The 20,486-nt window shown below is 43.1% G+C and overlaps 1 protein-coding gene across 2 annotated transcripts in view; it reads right to left on the reverse strand.

Moving 5' to 3' along the window:
- Positions 1-20,486, reverse strand: part of CERS5 (ceramide synthase 5) — a 64,833-nt gene that overhangs the window by 41,124 nt on the left and 3,223 nt on the right. For both annotated transcript variants that reach the window (XM_018560145.1, XM_018560144.1), the window contains exon 2: positions 1,832-1,937. In XM_018560145.1, the coding sequence (XP_018415647.1) occupies positions 1,832-1,937 (106 nt within the window). The remainder of the gene's footprint in view (positions 1-1,831; positions 1,938-20,486) is intronic.

The following is a 20,486-nucleotide window of genomic DNA, read 5'->3' on the forward strand; positions in this document are numbered from 1 at the left end:
CTTACATCATCACACGCAATGCAGAACCCATTACACATGAGGTGGTAAAGGGACAGTTCACAAGCCGGAGCACAAAGAAGAAGAGAGTACCGGGCACTGGGGAAGCAGGGATCAGGGGAGTAAAAATTCCTTACACACTACACCTAGACATAAATGATTAGTTACTCCTTGTAGTGCAGAAGTAGCCCCACTACAAGGGTAGTTTTTTTCCCCTGAAGATAGGCTTTAACCCCTTCATGACTGAGCTAGTTTTCAGGTTCTGTTCATAAATGACTGACACATTTTTTACATTTAGAATGTGTGCTGGATGGCACCATCACAGAGCAAAAGTGATTTGTTTATATGAGTTGCCAACTATAGATGATATTAAATGTACAAGGTGCACAACACAGTGATACGCTATCTGAGTTCTTGGGTCATATGATTTTTTTTTATCTCCCTGACATGTGACACAATTCAATTCACATGCAGGGATTAACTAAGAAGGGAGAAAGGACTATATCTTGACGGCTATATTTCTGCCATGTAAAAGACTCAAGCATTGGTTTATGCATGGTTTAACAACTAAAGAACGCTCTAATTATACAAAGGTTGGGAGAAACTCTCATGTCTCTCTACTTGGATCTGTAGTGCCTCCAGGTCTATCAAACACAGTACGGGATAGACTAGTGTTCATATGTTTGAGATGCTTTACCAACTTATTGAGGAATAAAAACAAATGTATATTAAAGCAACAAAATCAGTGATATACACCAGATTACATTCAATTCAATCCCTGCAACATGCTTTACTAACGGATGTATATCAGCCTTCAGGTATCATATGCATAAGTAGGTATATGTACTGGTTCCTAATCTGCAAAACAATACAAAAATGAACAGAACAAAGGCCTAATCAGAAAATGAATACACTACTTTCTTACAGATAAAAACATTTTTATTTTGTCTGACTAGCAGAGGGTCAAGGTGAGAACTCATATGAGCCCCTTCTTTGTGTGCCTAGACCCAATGTGTGGTAGAATTAGGCAAGTCTACATACAGTAAATGTGGGCTCTATACCCCCCCCGATTCCATCATAACCAACAGATGTGCTAGAGCACATGCACCCACTATCAAATGTCACTGATCTGATGACCCCGCCTACGCAGACATGCACAGGCAGCCCAAGGGGACAACTCGGTGAACACCTACCTCTACGCCTCGTCGGGAGCCGCTGTCAATCATTTCCCATGGAGAATGGCCAGAGGCAGGTCTTTTGTATTGGCTGTGCCCTCGGGCTGTCAGTGCAAGCAGCATGCGCATATTGCCCCATAGTCCCATCATAGGAACACTCACAAAAGTGTGGCTCCACGGGGCCCTGCGAGGGAAGAGAGCCACCCTACATCCGGTTGTTGGGACTAGCACTTGGGGGACTATCTGATTACATAAGAAACAAACTTCACAACATTAAAGAGCAGTATACTTGGTAAGCAACAGCAGCATTTTAAACAGCAAAAATATAATGAAGCTTTAATATCACTTTAATATACAATAACACGTTCTACTTGCCCTGGCATATCATTGTCGATAATGTAATTCTGTAAAATGATGATGACCATGTAATACATATAGCTATACAGTGGTGTATACTCATTTTGAAAAAAAAGTGACATCACTCTTATTACAAGCGGCACAATTTCCACTCACTGCTGTGTGCTACTACACGTCGTGTACTGCTGTAAATGAGACATGACCAGGATCAGCACAATTACCCCAGCGTTTAACATCACATACACAAGAAATATTCCCAATGACAACACAGAGCAGTTCTTCAGTTGTAAACAGACACTCACCTTTGTGATGGAAGTAAAGACTTTTTCTAGGATGGAATTCGGTTGTGCTCTACGCGGCCCGTTACCTTGAAGGCCCAATTGAAACGCACAGGGTTTAGCAATAAACCTGGAAAAGATTGAAAATATGTTGTCAGAAACTATCATATTCAAAGTGTTCATATAAAATAATAAAAAACATGCAGTTTCCTAAAACAGTTATATTCAATGCCCGATCTACAGCACCATCTTGTGTGGAAGTGATTTGTTTGGTGTAGATAAGATAAATCCATTACTGTACTTCAGGGTAATAGGAATACTTGTGATTGAAACTTTAGGGTTAAAATCTTACATTTTATTAACAAGAGATACAAAAGTAACAATTCTAGAGAACACTGGAGGGAATTAATAGATATACAGTATCTCACAGAAGTGAGTACACACCTTACATTTTTGTAAATATTTTATTATATAATTTCATGTGACGACACAGAAGAAATAACACTTTGCTACAATGTAAAGTAGTGGGTGTACAGCTTGTATATCAGTGTACATTTGCTGTCCCCTCAAAATAACTCACACAGCCATTAATGTCAAAACCGCTGGCAACAAAAGTGAGTACACCCCTAAGTGAAAATGTCCAAATTGGACCCTATTAGTCATTTCCCTCCCTGGTGTCATGTGACTCGTTAGTGTAACAGGGTCCCAAGGGGGGGAATGGGGAGCAGGTGTGTTAAATTTGGTGTTATCGCTCTCACTCTCTCATACTGGTCACTGGAAGTTCAACATGGCACCTCATGGCAAAGAACTCTGTGAGGATCTGAAAAAAAGAATTGTTGCTCTACATAAAAATGGCCTAGGCTATAAGAAGATTGCTGAGACCCTGAAACTGAGCTGCAGCACGGTGGCCTAGACCATACAGCGGTATAACAGGAAAGGTTCCACTCAGAACAGGCCTCGCCGTGGTCGACCAAAGAAGTTGAGTGCACGTGCTCAGCGTCATATCCAGAGGTTGTCTTTGGGAAATAGACGTACGAGTGCTGCCAGCATTGCTGCAGAGGTTAAAGGGGTGGGGGGTCAGCCTGTCAGTGCTCAGACCATACGCCGCACACTGCATCAAATTGGTCTGCATGGATGTCGTCCCGGAAGGAAGCCTCTTCTAAACATGATGCACAAGAAAGCCTGCAAACATTTTGCTGAAAATAAGCAGACTAAGGACATGGATTACTGGAACCATGTCCTGTGGTCTGATGAGACCAAGATAAACTTATTTGGTTCAGATGGTATCAAGGGTGTGTGGTGGCAACCAAGTGAGGAGTAGAAAGCCAAGTGTGTCTTGCCTACAGCCAAGCATTTATGGTGGTGGGAGTGTCATGTCTGGGGCTGCATGAGTGCTGCAGGCACTGGGGAGCTACAGTTCATTGAGGGAACCATGAATGCCAACACGTACTGTGACATACTGAAGCAGAGCATGATCCCCTCCCTTCGGAGACTGGGGTACAGGGCAGAATTCCAACATAATGACCACAAACACACTTCCAAGATGACCACTGCCTTGCTAAAGAAGCTGAGGGTAAAGGTGATGGACTGGCCAAGCATGTCTCCAGACCTAAAACCTATTGAGCATCTGTGGGGCATCCTCAAACGGAAGGTGGAGGAGCGCAAGGTCTCTAACATCCACCAGCTCCATGATGTTGTCATGGAGGAGTGGAAGAGGACTCCAGTGGCAATCTGTGAAGCTCTGGTGAACTCCTTGCCCAAGAGGGTTAAGGCAGTGCTGGAAAATAATGGTGGCCACACAAAATATTGACACTTTAGGCCCAATTTGGACATTTTCACTTAGGGGTGTACTCACTTTTGTTGCCAGTGGTTTAGACATTAATGGCTGTGTGTTGAGTTATTTTGAGGGGACAGCAAATGTACACTGATATACAAGCTGTACACTCACTACTTTACATTGTAGCAAAGTGTAATTTCTTCAGTGTCGTCACATGAAATGATATAATAAAATATTTACAAAAATGTGAGGGGTGTACTGTGAGATACTGTATGTAACTACTGCTACAATGGGGACCCCGAAGGTAGCGGGGGTCCTGATCTAATGACCATTCATTTGCAAGGTCTGCTTTAAGATAAGCAATACTCTGTCTAATCTTATCCCCTAGAAAATATAAGCCTTATATTCTTCAGCATTGTGGGGGGAAATGTAATTTCAATTTTTCAGCATTTATGGGTTATTGCATTTATTTTCGTCTTTCTTTTTTTTTTAAGTCTAAAATTGGCACCAAAAGTGAATAATTGGCACCAAAAGGGGCTGGATTCACCCCTCTCCGCTCCGATCCGCCAGTGCTGACTGGCGGAACGGACGGGGAGGGGGCGGGTACAGCTGGCTCTGCCTCTAGATAGGCAGAGCCAGCTGTCACTCACACAGCTGGGCGGATCCCGGCATAATTGTCGGGATCTGCTTCAGCGTCTCAGTATACCGCGAGCAGTAGCTCGCGGTATACTGAGGGGCATCGACTAGATGAGATTTAGCGGACTCTGGTCAAAATACCAGTTATTGTTTTTTTGTATTTACTATTATTAGGCCAGCTGTAGAAAAGGTCCACAAGAAGGATGGGAAGGTTGTCATCTGCCCAAAGACCAGAGCTCCTGGGCCTTCAGCAGTTACCTTTGCAACCTGGCTGACAGATGCAGCGTGCACGTGGTGAACAAGAGTTCAATAAAAAGAAGAATGATTATCCAGGTACATGAGTGGTGACACACCTCTGACATTGCCGACTTCCAGACTAGTATGATCCATACATACTGGGTAAGAATATGTAACTTATGGCCGCCCTTATAGCTTGCTCTGCTTCTACAATAAAAACACCAAGCCCTAGAATGAAATTCCAGAATACTGTAGAACGAGAACACTTCAGGTCCAGTTAAACAGGAAATACTTTACAGATTTACTAAGAGGAAAAAAAAAAACACAAATTTGAAAGAAGTGTCACACAGCAATGGAAACAGTTACAGCAATACTATAAAAAAAATGCAGCACCACATACAGATCTTACGTGATAAAAAATGAAATGCAAAGGTTCTCCCTCTTCTGATGACAACTCTCGATTTTTCAATGGTCTTTTCTAGAAGGAGTTGGGCACAAAATTGTCAGCTGAACAGTGTCTGCAATAGACCAGCAGAGGAAATTCCTCGAAGAGGAAATCGTACAGTGTATTGCCAGCTTTGCAAGGCAATAATGGAAGCAACATGAACCTGAGCGATTCAGACTATCCTCTCTCTCTCTCACAGTGGAGTAGCTCAGCTACTGCACCTCTCACAATACATCATATGGTATAAGCCAATTCATATTAATTGGATTTAAAGGCTTTCTGTGCACATACATTTTATTTGCTCAAGGTTATCTTGAATGTGACCTGTGTCTAGCAATAACGCGAGGACTCATTGATATCTTTGCACTGTGCTGCAGTCTGTGAGGAAACACTCATTAACGTGACTTGTGTCATGCCTTCACCTGGGTTACAATGAGCAGCCGAAAGCAGACGTGCACCTTCTTCACATCCAAAGCAGTGCCCCACGTGTATTGGGGTGTGTTGTGGTATGGAGGAAAAAATAATAAATGGCATTGCAGAATGCGCTTTGCAGCAGCCAATTAGTGCGACGGCCAGTAGAGAATTCCCCTCACCGCTGCTGTCTAGGTACCTGTGACACCGCTCGGTTAATAAAAATTGGGCAGTAAAAAGATGGCTAGCCTGCTGATAGCTGGAGACCATACAGTAAACCTGATAGAAGGGAAACATGGAGTCTGCCACTGCTGATCTCTCCTTTTGAAATTGCTGATTGCCTGGCTGGCAAGCTCACCATCTTGCTTCAATACTTTGTGTCACTGACCCTGAACACGAATGCAGGTAGAGACTACTGACTTTTCTGACCAATACACTTACCTGGGTGAGGGACTCAAAACACTGACACCCGGGGTTCAGCATAACAACCAGGAAACTAGCATATGGAGGTGGTCAGTAAATGCAGCGCCCATATTTCTCTTATAACTTGATCCATACAACCAGCACTGGTTGAACATCCATCCCGTTCACAGATATATCCTTTTATTCAACATACTTGAGCCCCCTGATCTTTATTAAAGCGGATCTTTACACTCACAAATCAAATTCTAACAATGCATCCCTCCATGAATGATGATTAATAATAACATAGACATGACATGCTGTGATTGTGAAATTCTTACACTTGCAGAGCATTCACTTCCTGCTTTGAAAGGGCAAAATGACTTCACAATGCACACTGGGATTGCCTTGTCATCAGCAGAGCATTGCTGGGAAACCTCATCTGTAATCTCACAAGATCTCAGGGAAAGGCATTGTCCTCCCCTGAGATGATGTGCATGGTCACATGTCTAGTCACATGTGCCAGAAATTCAAGATCTATCTAGAAGTTTGTGTTTGTAGATTGTTGTTACTAAACATTTCTAAAAGGTGTGTTTGTTGTTATTTTAAAGCTATGGGTAAAGGTCCACTTTAAGAGCTCACCAACACAACGTCTAGTAGTTTCTTTTAGGCACTTACCATATGAAACCCTATATTTCAGCCAAACACTATATATACAAATGTATTAGCATTGTGAATAAGTATATTTGATCTGTCAGACCACATGCATAGTTATTTCAGATAAATGTGGTCATGTGTGCAAGCCATATGTCTTCTGGTAAAGAACAGAGCAGCCTATCATTTACAAGTGAAATGCACACTTATAAGACATTAAAGACTGCTGAGCATATTGAATAGAGCCATGAATGGAAAGAAAGGATCCCTTTCACTGACATTACTCCAGAGGAATGGCCAAAGAATGTATAGAAATAGTGATCATTCAATATGGTGTTCCACACCGTGATACTCTAAGAGGAAACTCAAGTCAAGACACAAACTAATCGGTGACTTATTCCGCTTGATGCTGCTTCTCATTAAAGTAGATATTTAGAATTCTATTTAGATCTTTTGTCTTAGACAGAACGGGAAATGATTAGAACCTCTGATGGGATTTCACTGCTGTCTGCTAGGAAGAAAGATTTGGACAATTAAACAAATTAGCCGCAGCGGGAGATTCGTCCACCCACGCTGTTTAACAAGGATGGAGAGATGTACGAGATAAACTAAAAACATTTTTTAACCCAGGGCTGGACAAATCCCAGGAGCCAGGCAGCCAATGCTCCTTAAAAATTACAGCTGGCACACAACTTTTGAGGTTCTCTAGTTGTTGGCAGTGGAGCTGGCTGCTAGAAAATACTGCTGGCTACTGGAACAGGCAGACGGATTACTGAATTCCATATTAAAGTGACACCAAGCTCAAGAGTTAAATCTTAAAAATGCAAAAATGTATTTGTGTATCACTCGGCTGTAGATCCACAAAATCATAATTAGTGCTGACACTGTCCTTCCCTCTGGAGGGTGGCTACTTTTGTTCCCCATGGTCCCTGTGTGCATTGTAAAGTAGTCACCGCTCCAAGCACACTCCCGTCACGGACTACAGTTTCACGTTTAGTTTACTCATTTGTATTGAGATTGTAGTCCATCACAGGAGTGAGCTTGGAGCGGTGACTACTTCAGAACACACACAGGGACCATGGCGAACAAAAGTAGCCACCCTCCAGAAAAACAGCTCAACACCAGGAAATCACATTCATTTCTCTAGCCCCAGTGTTTTGTCCCAAGCAGAAATACCCGTCGCACCAAATACTATATGCGTTACTTTGGGGTCAGATTTAAGCAAGTTTTGCCCCATAGACTCAATAGCAAACGCTTAAAAAACACAAATTGCGATTTAACATATGTGCGTAAAACGTGCACAAAAAAGACGCACGTAATAGGTGTCGTCTAGGTGTGTATCCGGCCTAAACTGAAAGCAACAAAAGTTTGACAGAACTGCTAACCATTTCCATTCTATCCAAACCCCCATCTCCCCAACAAAATATTGGCCCCGGGTGTACTTTGATCTAAAGTCAATTTTCTATGACAGAATAAAAGTGGGTTGCCCTCTTTCTGTACATGCAGATTGCCAGGCTAGTGTGATGACCCGCAGGCTTCAATACTTTCTGGGTCACCAACCTGAAACAAATATACAGAAAGTGAATGCCCTTGTCTTCATGCTTCGGTCAGTGACTCCAAATACGGAATCAAAAAGGTCAGTGGGGCAGTCAGTTAACCCACATTTTCAAACAGAGTTCAACAATATAAAGCTTCCATGTTTCTCTTGTGACAGGTTGATGTTAAAGAGATCCTGTCATCATAAACAGAAAGTTGCTGCAGGTGTAAAATTACAAGCACTGCAAATGTATTTTCCATCTATAGAGAGTACACACATTACTAGATTTTCAGTTCCTGTCTATACACATGACAATTGGTCACCACTTCTTTGTGTGCTGACTAACAATATGGGTGCACTCCTCCAGCTTTTGTACAAGGATTATGCAATGACCCATTGTATAGGCTCCGCTACAGTCAATATTAGCCAATCTATTCAAAGTACAGGCTGAATAAAACATGCACCTGTCAATGCGAGTTAACACGCTCTAATTATGCAAGGGATCGAAATACACAGGGCACAGCTTCTTTTAGCATTTGTAATACATCTCTTCACTCCCAGACCCTGGATGTTTTTCAGGTACCAATGCAAGTTCTTGTTTTCGATATTAAACGTGGGAATTAGAAAAATGGGCACAGAGTAATTTAAAAAAAAAAATAATTTTTAAAAGCTGCAAATCATGTATTCACATGTGTACCTGCAGTGGTTGTAAAAGAAAGCCATTTGCACTGGTCACTCCCATACTTAAGACCTTGCTGGGCTCCCTCCAAAGTCCAAAGAACATGAAACCAACCTGCCCCAATCTACCTCCAAACTTCTAGAATGCCTAATTTACAAACGTCTGAACTGCTACCTCCCTTATAAACTTTTCAAACCCTTACAGTGACAGGGCCCAACATAAGGGCCAGCAGTGGTCAGCATGCGACCCGCTGTGCTCCAGATCTCAGTCCAGGTCTATAGATCAGGATTGTTTGTAATTATACAAGAGCCACCGTCAGCGCTCCTGTAGATGCAAGAACAAAGCTGCCAACTAGTTGGTTGGTTCAGGAGCGCTGAGCCTTGGGCAGATCAGCACCTACTCCTGTACAGGCAAACCCTCCAAACACACCGTACATACACCTTTTTGCTACCATTCTCCAATGGCCCCCTTCACAACCATTCCTCCTCTGGGTACCTCTTCCCACCCTGTCAGACTCCTCTCATGGCCTTTTTTTCACTCCCCCATCAAAGTACTCTTATACCCCCCAGTTTATTTTGCTCCCAGCCACCTTGTCTTCCTGTCAGAGCGCTCCTCTACCTTCCCCAACACACACAGCAGAAGCCTCCAGGGATTGCTGGTATGAATGGGTTTGTTTATCTTTAAACCCAGTCATAGCTTAGAAATGAGTCTAAAAGGTAAACAAAGGAATTCATATGAATATCCACAGGGGAAATGGGGACAATGCAGACTCACTTCACAGCAGAGAACCATGAATGGGTTTGTTTACAAACGCAAATCTATTTGCATATTCGTAAAAGTAAAATAAATAAATGGAACAGAAAAAAACAAATTTTAAACTTCTCACTCATTTGGACTAAGTGGGCTTTCAAGCAACCATAGGGTCCAGAGACAACATTTTTAGGACTCCACACCATCAAGCACTCTCCCTACAGCTGCTCTAGGCCCTCCAGCCTCCGACCAACACATATGGACATTTATTGGAAGTGCTCATAAAGAAATAGATTTGGGCAGTAACATGCGAGCATGTATCATGTCGCTCTATTGCTATTCCTCCATTGTAATCATGAACAAAGAGGCAATCTCTATGCCCTCTCAAATTTTGAACGGTGCTTGGTAGGGGTGTCCATTACCACCAATATTCATTCTAACCCTGGAATCTCTCTTTTGTAAGGGCGCCCTTCCTCTGCCTTCCTCCTCTCTAACCCACCCAAGCTCTATATTCTTCCACCTCCCAAGATCCCTCAATATAAAAATGCTTCATGGAACGTCACCAACATTTACCAATACCCCATAACACGGTTAAAAAGGAGGCAGAGGCACGATACCTCTACATACCATTCCATGTTACACAATTTCCGGAGTTCTATCATTCTTATGTTACGGGTACTTTTTTGTGATTTCTGCTCAGTTCTGATAATGACAAATATTTGATGATTTATATGGAAATGATTAAGGATTACAAAATAAATGTTACAAATACTACAGTGTATGAATGAGCATGTAGTTAGGCCATGAGCCCAACTAGGGCAGAGCACACATGAACAAACAAGTACTTCTGATTTTGTGAGCCAATATAAATATGTAGAAGTGAGCCGTTGTATTGCATTACACACGATCACTCCGTGACTGACATCCTGAAATTCCCAGTACAATCCAAAATAACTGAAAGCTGACCGTATCCGGAGGCAGCCACAAGCCCCGACACACCCGCCTCAGTGATCCAAGGTTGGGCGGAATCTGTTCTGCTGGAATGCAGCGTTAAAAATTCTTGAAACAAGGTGTTTTTTTTTAGAAGAAAAGAAAAAAAATGAATATGTGTCTCATTGCCTACAGAACATTTCTTCACACACAGACCAAATACCTAAGAGCACGTTCTCGAGTGCTCCTGGCATTTCTGCTACACCACCGTCCAATTCTTTTTCCCATCTAACAAGTGCCAGCTGCATGTTAGCTGCCAGAGCTCACATATACGATGTCTTACCAGTGGGAACATGATTGGGTTCGGGATATAACTGCCAAATTCTCCACAATGCATTGAAAAGCTTTATAGGATGATTAAACTAGTTTTAGTGATCAGGGAACATTTATAGATGCAAGCCCATCTTACAATGTCCTGTGACCAAGCTTCGGCCTTACACACAGACCACCTGGCACAAGGATGCATAAACCATAAACCTTTCCCAAATAGAAATGTGGGGGTTCAGTGTTGTTCCTCCAATAAATGGTAGTTGCCGAGCTGAGATGCTGATCTACCGGCTGCAATACTTTCTGCATCACTGCCTCTGAACAAATATGCAGATCAGGAGTCAAAGTCCCAGCCAGCATGCTTGTCATGGGTTAAAAGGAGAACTCCAGGAAGTGTTTTATTATTAACCCTTGCAGTGGGCTACGTTTGTACTACAAGGGTTAGCTGCTTGTTGTTGTCTAGGTTAAAACAAAAAAAGTTATACTCACCTGAACAGTGGAGCCTGCTTGTTCTTAGACCGGTCCTTCCAGCATCTCTCCCCCTCCGCTGAAGCAGTCTCAGCAATGACGTGACGGGCCTTCTGTGCTGGGTGAGGCATCCCCCAGCCTGCCATAGCTCTGCCCCTTCCCACTGAAGCTCCGCCCCATCTCTGTAACCAAGCTGTGTGGAGAGGAGGTAGGGAGGAGCCTTCCTGTCCCTCACTTGCTCATCACTGGTGGGGCATCGAGAACGTTGTCCCCCCTTTTTTTTTTTTTTTTTTATTGGACAGCTTGGACCAATGGCGCTTTGCCATTGGTCCAAACCATCCACAGAGCTCACGCCTCTAACACAAGTGTAGAGGCTGTGACAGCTCTTGCCTCACCAAGTTAGGTTATACAAGCAGTGGGGAAGCCCACTGCTGTGTAACCTATCTGTCAAAAGCCAGATGCAGCACTGCCTGTAATTAACACAGCGGGGAGGCTTTCCCTGCTGTATAACCTGTAACAAGCAGCTCTGAATGGAGAAAAAGCTGTCAGCTTTAGACTTGAAGCTGACAACTTTTTTCTTCATAATACTAGGCGAGGCTGTGCCTCACCTGCCTCCCCTGACCGCACACCCCTGGGTCTAAGGTCCCATAAATCATCCCACAGTGTATAGACATGATGGCCTGCTCACAGCTTCTGGTGAGTATAACAGTTCGTTTTGGAACCTAGATAAAAATGAGCACTTACGCAGTTGTATTTTTTCTGGAGTTCTTCTTTAATGACCCCTCACCTTCAATCGGCTCGGGAGGGTGTCAGAAGGTAAGATGGGGAGGGAGATCAGCATCTTCCTCCTTGCTGATCTCCCTCCGTACTGTGAACGCGGAAGTGATGTGCAATACATCACTTCCGCATTCACCTGTCAGTCATCTGGCTGCTATAGCCAGAGAGAAGAAGATGAAGCAGATCTGTGCTTCATCAGCTTCTTTGGGGGTCCCCAGGTGACATTAGGGGTCTTAGAGACCCCCTAATGTCTCCATAAAGAGGACCTGTCAATGTGCCTTTGCTACTAATTAGGGGGATTGTTATCCCTTATGTGATAGCAATTAGACATGTGCACCGGAAAAAAAATTAGTTTCGTTTTGACTCGGATTTTGCATTATTTCGTTTTTCGGATTCGGGTCCGAAATTAAATCAGTTTTGGAATTCGGACGAAATTCGTTAGCGATAGTCCGGTCGAAATTTTGTTGCAGCAAAATGACATTGGGGGAAAGAAAAAATAAAATTTCATCTTCTGCAAACTAAAAAAAAAAAAAAAAGTTAAAAACATGTTGTTTTTTTCCTAATGTAATTTTGCTGCAACGGAATTTCGTCCAAAAACTAAATTTCGACTGGACTACCACTAAAAAACAAAATTTCGTCCAAAAAAAAAAAAAAATTTTCGGACTACCGCTAACGAATTTCAGGAAATCGGGAATTCTGATTCGTATGCATTAGTTTTAGCTGTAATTCGGATACATCCAAATCTCCGAAATGTCTTCTGAATTTTGTTTCGGAACGAAACGATCGCACATGTCTAATAGCAATAACAATAAGTGTAAAAAAAATGAAAAAACTATTTAAGTCCCCCACCCCCACGTTTACGCACATATAAAAGTAAATACGCGTTTGATGCGCCAGCCCCCGAAAACGACAATTGCGCTACATATTGCCGCAAATGTCGGAGCGAGAGCAATAATTTCAGGGCCATCAATCACTGATAACACTAAAGTGATGAGCGGTAAAAGCTTTTAAAGCGTCGCCTTGGCTATGCAAAGATGACATGATCCAGACAGTCCCAACTCTGCCTTATTACAGGGAAAAATAGTACTGAAAATAGCTGGAGTGTTCTCTCAAAATAGAAGGGCCACCAAAAGATGCCAACCCACCAGCATCATATAGAAGGGCCACCAAAAGATGCCAACCCCCCAGCATCAAATAGAAGGGCCACCAAAAGATGCCAACCCCCCAGCATACGGGGAAAATAACACTGTAGCTGAGTGACATGAAACCTGCAGAACTTTGCACCCTAGGCCCCCCATTACACCCGTCAGTGCAGTTAAAGTAGAACTTCAGGCAACCCGCTAGATACACATATTTGCTGCTTTACTTGAAAAAGGCTTTGCAATTTTGGTCAGAGCGGACAGAAAACCCAACCTCACAGCTGCTGGTAAACGTCCCCCCGAATTACTTTGATCGAGCAGAATCGCGTGGATTTTTTTTGTACAACTTTATTGGAATGTCACAAGTGACATTTAACTCAATTATATGGGCTCACCACAGTGTGACGCAGATGTACTGTGTTCTCACTGCAGTGCGCTTAAATAATAAAAAAAAAAGTACTGACAGCACAGCACAAACGCAGATGGTGTGAACCGGCCCTTAAACCATGGGGTCAGCATGACAGCCAGACAACACTCATTTTTAGGCGGAACGCAGCAATGGCAGTCCCTGGATTTATCTCACGCCAGGTTTCGTTCATCTTCCATCAAAAAACACTAAAAGCCCAGATCATTTTCAAAGAGTGTTTCTTTAATGTAGCCTAAAGTAGGGTATGCACGGGTAGATTTTCTCACAAACATTTGTACAAAAAAATCCCATCGGAACGTTCGATAATGCCATAAGAGACTTGCCAACTGTCATTCGAAATTTCGTTTGATTTGCGCTTTAACATTCGATTTTGGAATTAATGGAGTTTCCTGAATGAAAACCACATTCACTGTTAGAATTTCTTTCGAGAACAATTTTCCAACATGCTCCTTCGAATTGTTGTCTAGGCGGTCAAAATGGCCATCGATTTGACCCAATCAACGATTAGAAATTTGATTGAATGTTTCAAAATCGATTTCATCTGTTTGAAATTCTGACCATGTGTACCCTACTTCAGGAATTAAAGCAGTCACCTTGCCCCAGGCAAATGGACAGTCTCTTTGTGAAGGATCTCTTGAATTCCTGATACCTTGCTAGTGCTCCCCCTCTGCTCCTTCCTTCTATACAGCTGCCATAATACCCTCAAAGGAACAGCGGAGTGATGTCACCCAGTCGCCCTAGCATCCAACACCAGCCAAGGTGTTTTAGTGCCGCCTGTAATGGAGGCAGTGGCGCCAAAGTTAGCACTGGCAAAGTGACAGTCTTTCCAACATAAATACAGTTTGTTGAAGGGGAAGTATGGATGATGCATGTGAAAAGCAACACATGCAAATGTAGCAATTAGCTGAGACATCAATAGACATCTATAGAAAAAAACACTTTATATTCATTTTATTTACGGGACTATAATAAACATGGAACATGATTACATAACTGTGCATGCTCCAACTCTTTTTTTTTCTTCTATTTATTAGAACTCTAGTATGAAGAAGTGTATCCAGCGCTTCTAGTGCAAAACACACATCATCTGGTTTTAAGTGTCTGGAGTGAGGCAAGAGCCCAACTGGCAAAGAATGAACGGGTGATGGGAGGCCGTCGCTTATCAGCATTCGTACTCGCTGGAGTGGATGTAAGTGTTAGGAGACAAGAGATCTCTAGTAGGTTCAGCATGAAAGAGAAGACATCGCACTGTAAACAAATCTCTCATAAAAGATATCTCAGTGTAACTAACGAACGTGCGTCTGGAAGGGACTATTAGCGCCATTAAGAGATGTACAATTAAAGCAAGTGTGTGTCATTATGCAGCAAATGGTCAGAAAAAGAAAAGTAACGAATGATTACAGGTGTTTGCAAGAAAAGCTAAGATACAAATGTTAAAAAGTCTATTACATAACCGTGAAAACAGCACTGAGACCTTTGCCACAATTCAATCTTATCTAACGCGCTGAGCAATACACAGGGTTTGGGGGGACCCACAATTTTCTCTATGATGATAACAGACCAAAGTAAATGGCACCCATCATTATTTATCACATATGTAATAAAAATCAGACTTTACTTTTGATTTAGAAGAATATTTTAAATAATTAAACAAAGTGGCAATGAAAAAATGGTGGTACCCTTAACCTAAACTTTAGTTGCAAAACCTTTAGAGGCAATCACTGAAAACAAAGGGAAAGGGGGGGCGGGGGAATAGATAGGTAGGAGAAAATTACTGACAAATTCCCCAGAGACTGGTTCTTGATTACTGACAGTTACCCCATATGCTAGCTCTTTATTATCTTCTTTTATCTGACAGGTAGCAGCAAAAGCAGGCATATGGCTCGGTATCACAGACTGTTCAGAAAACAACTGTGATGCCCATGAATAAAGAGAACCGCAGGCTCCCCTGCTAATCACTAAACTAGATCCTATGTAATTGCTACCCAAGCATACTTTTCATTGCAGAATTCAAAATCACAAAACAACCCCCACGCATTGAACAGCAACAGCAGACACCCTCCCATGCCATGATTTTATTTATCTTTTTTAATGTGCACCCTTCCGCCCCCTCTTCCTTAACCACCCCAAAAACTTCTCAAAGATAATACCTACTGTATGTATGAATAGACACATTAACTATAAATCATTGCTTGAGCATGGCATTTTGGTGGCTCAGGTACCAAGCACTACATTGTTGGGAAAGGGGTAGGGGGGTGTAGGGTCCAGGACGTGCGGTTAGGCGAGGCAGAGCCTCACCTAGAATTATGAAGAAAAAAGGTGCCAGCTTCATGTCTGAAGCCGACAGCTTTTTCTTCATTCAGATCTAACAAGTTACACAGCAAGTAAAGCCTCCTTGCTGTGTAACATGTCATGGACGGAGCGCTGCCTATTAATTACAGACAGTGCTGCGTCCGGCTTTTGACAGGTAGTTAGGTTACACAGCAGCAGGCTTCCCCACTGCTTGTGTAACCTAACTATTGAGGCCAGAGCTGTCGCAGCCTCTACTCTACACAGCGCCATTGGTCCAAGCTCTCCAATCAAAAAAAGAGAAGAAGCCCCACTGAGGCCATTGATCTCGATGCCTCAGCAGTGACGAGCAAGTGAGGGACAGGGAGGCTCCTCCATCTCCTCCTGCACACTAGCTTGGGGACCAGGTTGGGGCGGGGCTTCGGCCGGCAGGGGCGGGGCTTCGGCCAGGGGGCGTAGAGGGACGTGCGGGGTGGCAAGGCTGCGGAAGGCCTCACTGGGAACCAGAGGTACCGCAAGTCACTGGTCACTGGCCCAATCCCCCCCAAAAAAGGTCTGTTTTTATCTTGGGGTTTAAGCTGAAGATTGGTGCAAGGAGGAGTGCTAAATGTAAGTTATTGCACCAGAAGTGTGTGTGTGTTTGGGGGGGGTTTGTGATTTTGGCTTGGGTGCCATGGCGAAGCATCGACTTTCTATGACCTTCATATTTCTTTTTTTATTATTTCCATTTTATTAAAGTGGAAGTAAATGCTAATAACATAATAACTATCTCCCTGGAGCTTTTAGCCATAATGTGCTAGTGTGCACAGCATATTAGCACATTACGGCAGACCTACCTGCCAAACGAATCCCCTGCAGAGCAGCGCTCCTCCACTCCAGGGATTCCATCTTGGGCTCAGTCCTATTCCGAGGTTCCAATTGAATGGTTGGGCCCTGATGACTTAACTCCTGTGCATACGTACGGGAGTTACTTCATCCTGGCATGCCATGTCTGTGCGGCTCAGCATGCAGAAAAAGAAATATATATATAATTGCTGACAGCTAGAAAGAAACTTCTGTGGCAGGAAAGACAAACACAGTCCCGTCTGCCATATAAAACCTGGCAATTACCAATTTTCCTTTTGGAAGCTTTACTTCCACTTTCAGTTCCCAGAATTTTTTTTTACAAGCAAGTAAACAGATGCATGGTGGGTTCATGAGTCATGACACTGTACATAGCAAACTGGGCATGTCACTCGACCACATACATATGTATATACTTTTCTAAAATTGTTCAATATTTCAAAGTTTAATCATTGCAAACACGGCAGCTCTAGTCTGTGTCCATAGGTTCTCAGATGTCTTCACCCCCTTCCCATGGGACCAGCTTACTGTTTTTTCTACACATCAGCAGAGAGCTGGAAGCCAAATGTAACATTTCTACTACAGGGGATGCCTTTTCTTTGGTGCACAGATAAATGGATACTGGGACTGCATCTTTTTTTTTTGGCAGAATAATCGGAACAGTCATCTTATAAATAAAGCATGACTAAGCAAAGCAATCATTTTTTCATCTTTCACAGATGTGACTAAGTAAGGATTCATTCAACAGAATTGGACTGCGTTGCCCGACACAGTCCCAATTCAAGAGCTTTGTTTCCTATCGCTTCAGTGCACACAAAAATAATAATTGGACAGGTTACATTTTTGCAACACTGCTGCAAATGGTTCACAGAAGAAAAGAAATGCTAAAAACAGGTCTGTTCTTTGTCCATCAATGCATGTGCTATGGTGTAAACAAGCCCACTGTATTCGGAATGCTCTATATTGATCACCGCACATTATTACTGCCCTTTGGATAGATTACTGAAATGACCGGGAAAGGGTATATTGACTCATTTTTGTCCTACCAAAACCAGTGGATTTGGACCAGATGAACCATTGTACGACCATACCAAACACAAGTCAGATAATATGCTGGTGGTTTATGCGACACTAAACTCCGGAATTAAATCTTAAAAATCCCTATTAAAGTAAAACGTATCTTATTTGTGTATCACTCGGCTGTAGATCCTCAAATCATCTCTGAATTGGTGCTGACACTGTCCTTCCTTCTGGAGGGTGGCTACTTTTGTTCCCCATGGCCCGTGTGTGTTGTAAAGTAGCCACGGCTCCAAGCTCACTCCCGTCATGGACTACAATCTCAATACAAATAATTAAACTAAACCTGACATTCTAGTCCATCACTGGAGTGAGCTTGGAGCGGTGACTACTTTACAACACACAGGGACCATATGGAAGGAAGGACAGTGTCAGCACCAATTCAGAGATGATTGGAGGATCTACAGCGGAGTGATACACAAATAAGATACATTTTTATTAATAGTTAGGTACTTGAATGTATTTTTAAGATTTACCTCCTGAGTTTAGTGTCACTTTAGTGAGGAGACACTTCAGTACATAGGCCACAATCTAATTTCCATAACATAAGATATAAGAGATAAGATTTCATATTCGATAGTGGAACTACATAACTAGCCCATTCATCTCAAGGTTGAGTTCTCTGTGCTCAGAGACATACCAGAATTCAGAACAGCACTCGCTCTGAAGGTTTTCCCGGTCTATGAAACAGCATTTATATTCTATATGGGACTACAATTCATAGCGCTCCAATCTTTGACTTTCAAATAATGTAATTCCCACATAAAGAACAAAATATTTACCAAGTAAAATGTCTAATATTACAAAAAAAAGAAAACTCATACTACAGATTCTATGCAGCTTTAGAAATAAAGTGACACTAAACTTAGGAGTTAAAGTGGTATTAAAGGCTCAATTGTTTTTACATATATCTACAGCTAGCAAGCAGTAGATAAATGCAAAAAAAAAAAAAAAGGAGGTTGCCAAAAAAAGGAAAAAAAAAAAAAAAAAACTTTCCTGTGCCTGCGCCGCTTGCTCCTGGCTGTAGAATCCAGCTTCCCGAACAGCCGTGCAGGAGGAAGTGTGTGCAGGCGATATCACCAGTCGGGGGAGAGGAGAAGAGACACAGTGTAGGAGAATGCACGCTGGACAGACTGCGTAGGATACAGAAGACACAGCAGTCTGCGCTGGATCAGGGAGCTGCACCAGCACTGGAGGTACTTTTGGAAACCAGTGGAAGGAAGATGATTTATGGAACAAGATACATCTCATAAAGCAATTACTATAAAAATGCACTCCAAGCTCACTCCTGGGATAGACTACAATCAATACAAATCAGTTAACTAAACATGAGCTTGTAGTCCATCACAGGAGCAATCTTGGAGCGGTGACTACTTTACAACACACACAGGGGCCATTTCATAGACAAAATCCATATCTGATAAATAAGGAACCACAAATGAGAGGTGGGACAGTACTGACTTGTTTCTAAGGGGCCGGTCACACATGATACTGTGCATTTAAACTTAGATGACGGGATCCGCCCAGCTGCGTGAGTGACAGCTGGCTCTGCCTATCTAGAGGCAGAGCCAGCTGTACCCGCCCCCTCCCCGTCCGTTCCGCCAGTCAGCGCTGGCAGATCGGAGCGGGGAGAGGGGAATCCAGGTCCTCCCCCTGTCACGGCAGAGAGCCGTGACAGGATCGAGAGGCGAGCGAACCTGGTATGTGTTCGCTCACCTCCCGATCTACTGAGCCGACCTGTGACAGTCTCATTGTCACAGGTCGGCTAGAACTATGAGGTGAGTGAAAAGCACTCGCCTCATAGTTCTCCTTTAAGCAAGCCATACTCTATAAATCAGATTGTACAATCTCGGTTCAATCTTCTTTGGAGTTACAAAAACTGTGTGAAATAGGGGCAAACCTAAACAATCCATTCAACGTGTATAATTTCAGGCAAGACCTAGAACTACCGTACATACTAGATGGAAAATCTAAATCAGATTGTACAATGACAATGGCCTAAAAGGTGACTATACACCAGGGGTAATGAATTCAAATTGAGGGAGGTCTGGTGCGTCAAATTTTTATTGAACTGAGGTCCAAATCACGGTGCGGGCAGAACAGTTGCAGTGCTAATGCGCCGATCCCTCAACTTTACAACTTTATTAAAATGTCACAAGTGACATTTCATTAGGCTCTATGGGCACAGTGCAATGCGGTTGTGGCCTGTATGCATTACTTGTTTTCAGTACACACAACCGCAACGTGGTGGTGTGAACTGAGCACAATCATAACAAAGCAAAGTTGCCTTGTCTAGCCCTGGGACTGTGCTAGAAAAAGCAGTCAGAGCAGCTCTAATGCAGCTGGTGTGAATGCAATGAATATAAGGGGGAACTCCGATAGAGGCAACTAATAATTAGTTGTCCTTATCAGAGTGCCCATTTACATTGTTCCCATATACACGTTTTAAATGGTAGGCCAGGGGAGGGAGCCAGGAGAACAGCGCAAGCTGCAGTAGAGCGCAGAACAACATAGTCTTCCATCCTCCTGTATTGCTAGCGGTAGGGAACTGAGATATCACTGCTTGATAGGACCACCGCGCTCCTAGCAATCAATGACTGTATAAGAGGTGGACATCTGTCGTCAGGGCCACACTAAGGGTCGTGGAGCCCCGTGCAGCCTACCTTGCAAGGCCCCTGTTTCCCCCCCTGCCCGTTTACATACATTTTCTTCACTTAACCTTTGCCATCGCAAAGGGGTTAACAATCCCCCATGTGACAGCATTTGGGGGTGACCGTTTCTCTTTATGGCCCTCCAATACAATTCACCTGTAGTTAACAAGTTAAGCAGGCGGCCATGACTGACATCACTGGTTGCTAGGATGGCAACAGCCCT

Source organism: Nanorana parkeri, unplaced genomic scaffold (assembly GCF_000935625.1).
Source record: "Nanorana parkeri isolate BGI_ZX_2015 unplaced genomic scaffold, ASM93562v1 scaffold434, whole genome shotgun sequence".
NCBI lineage: Eukaryota > Metazoa > Chordata > Amphibia > Anura > Dicroglossidae > Nanorana > Nanorana parkeri.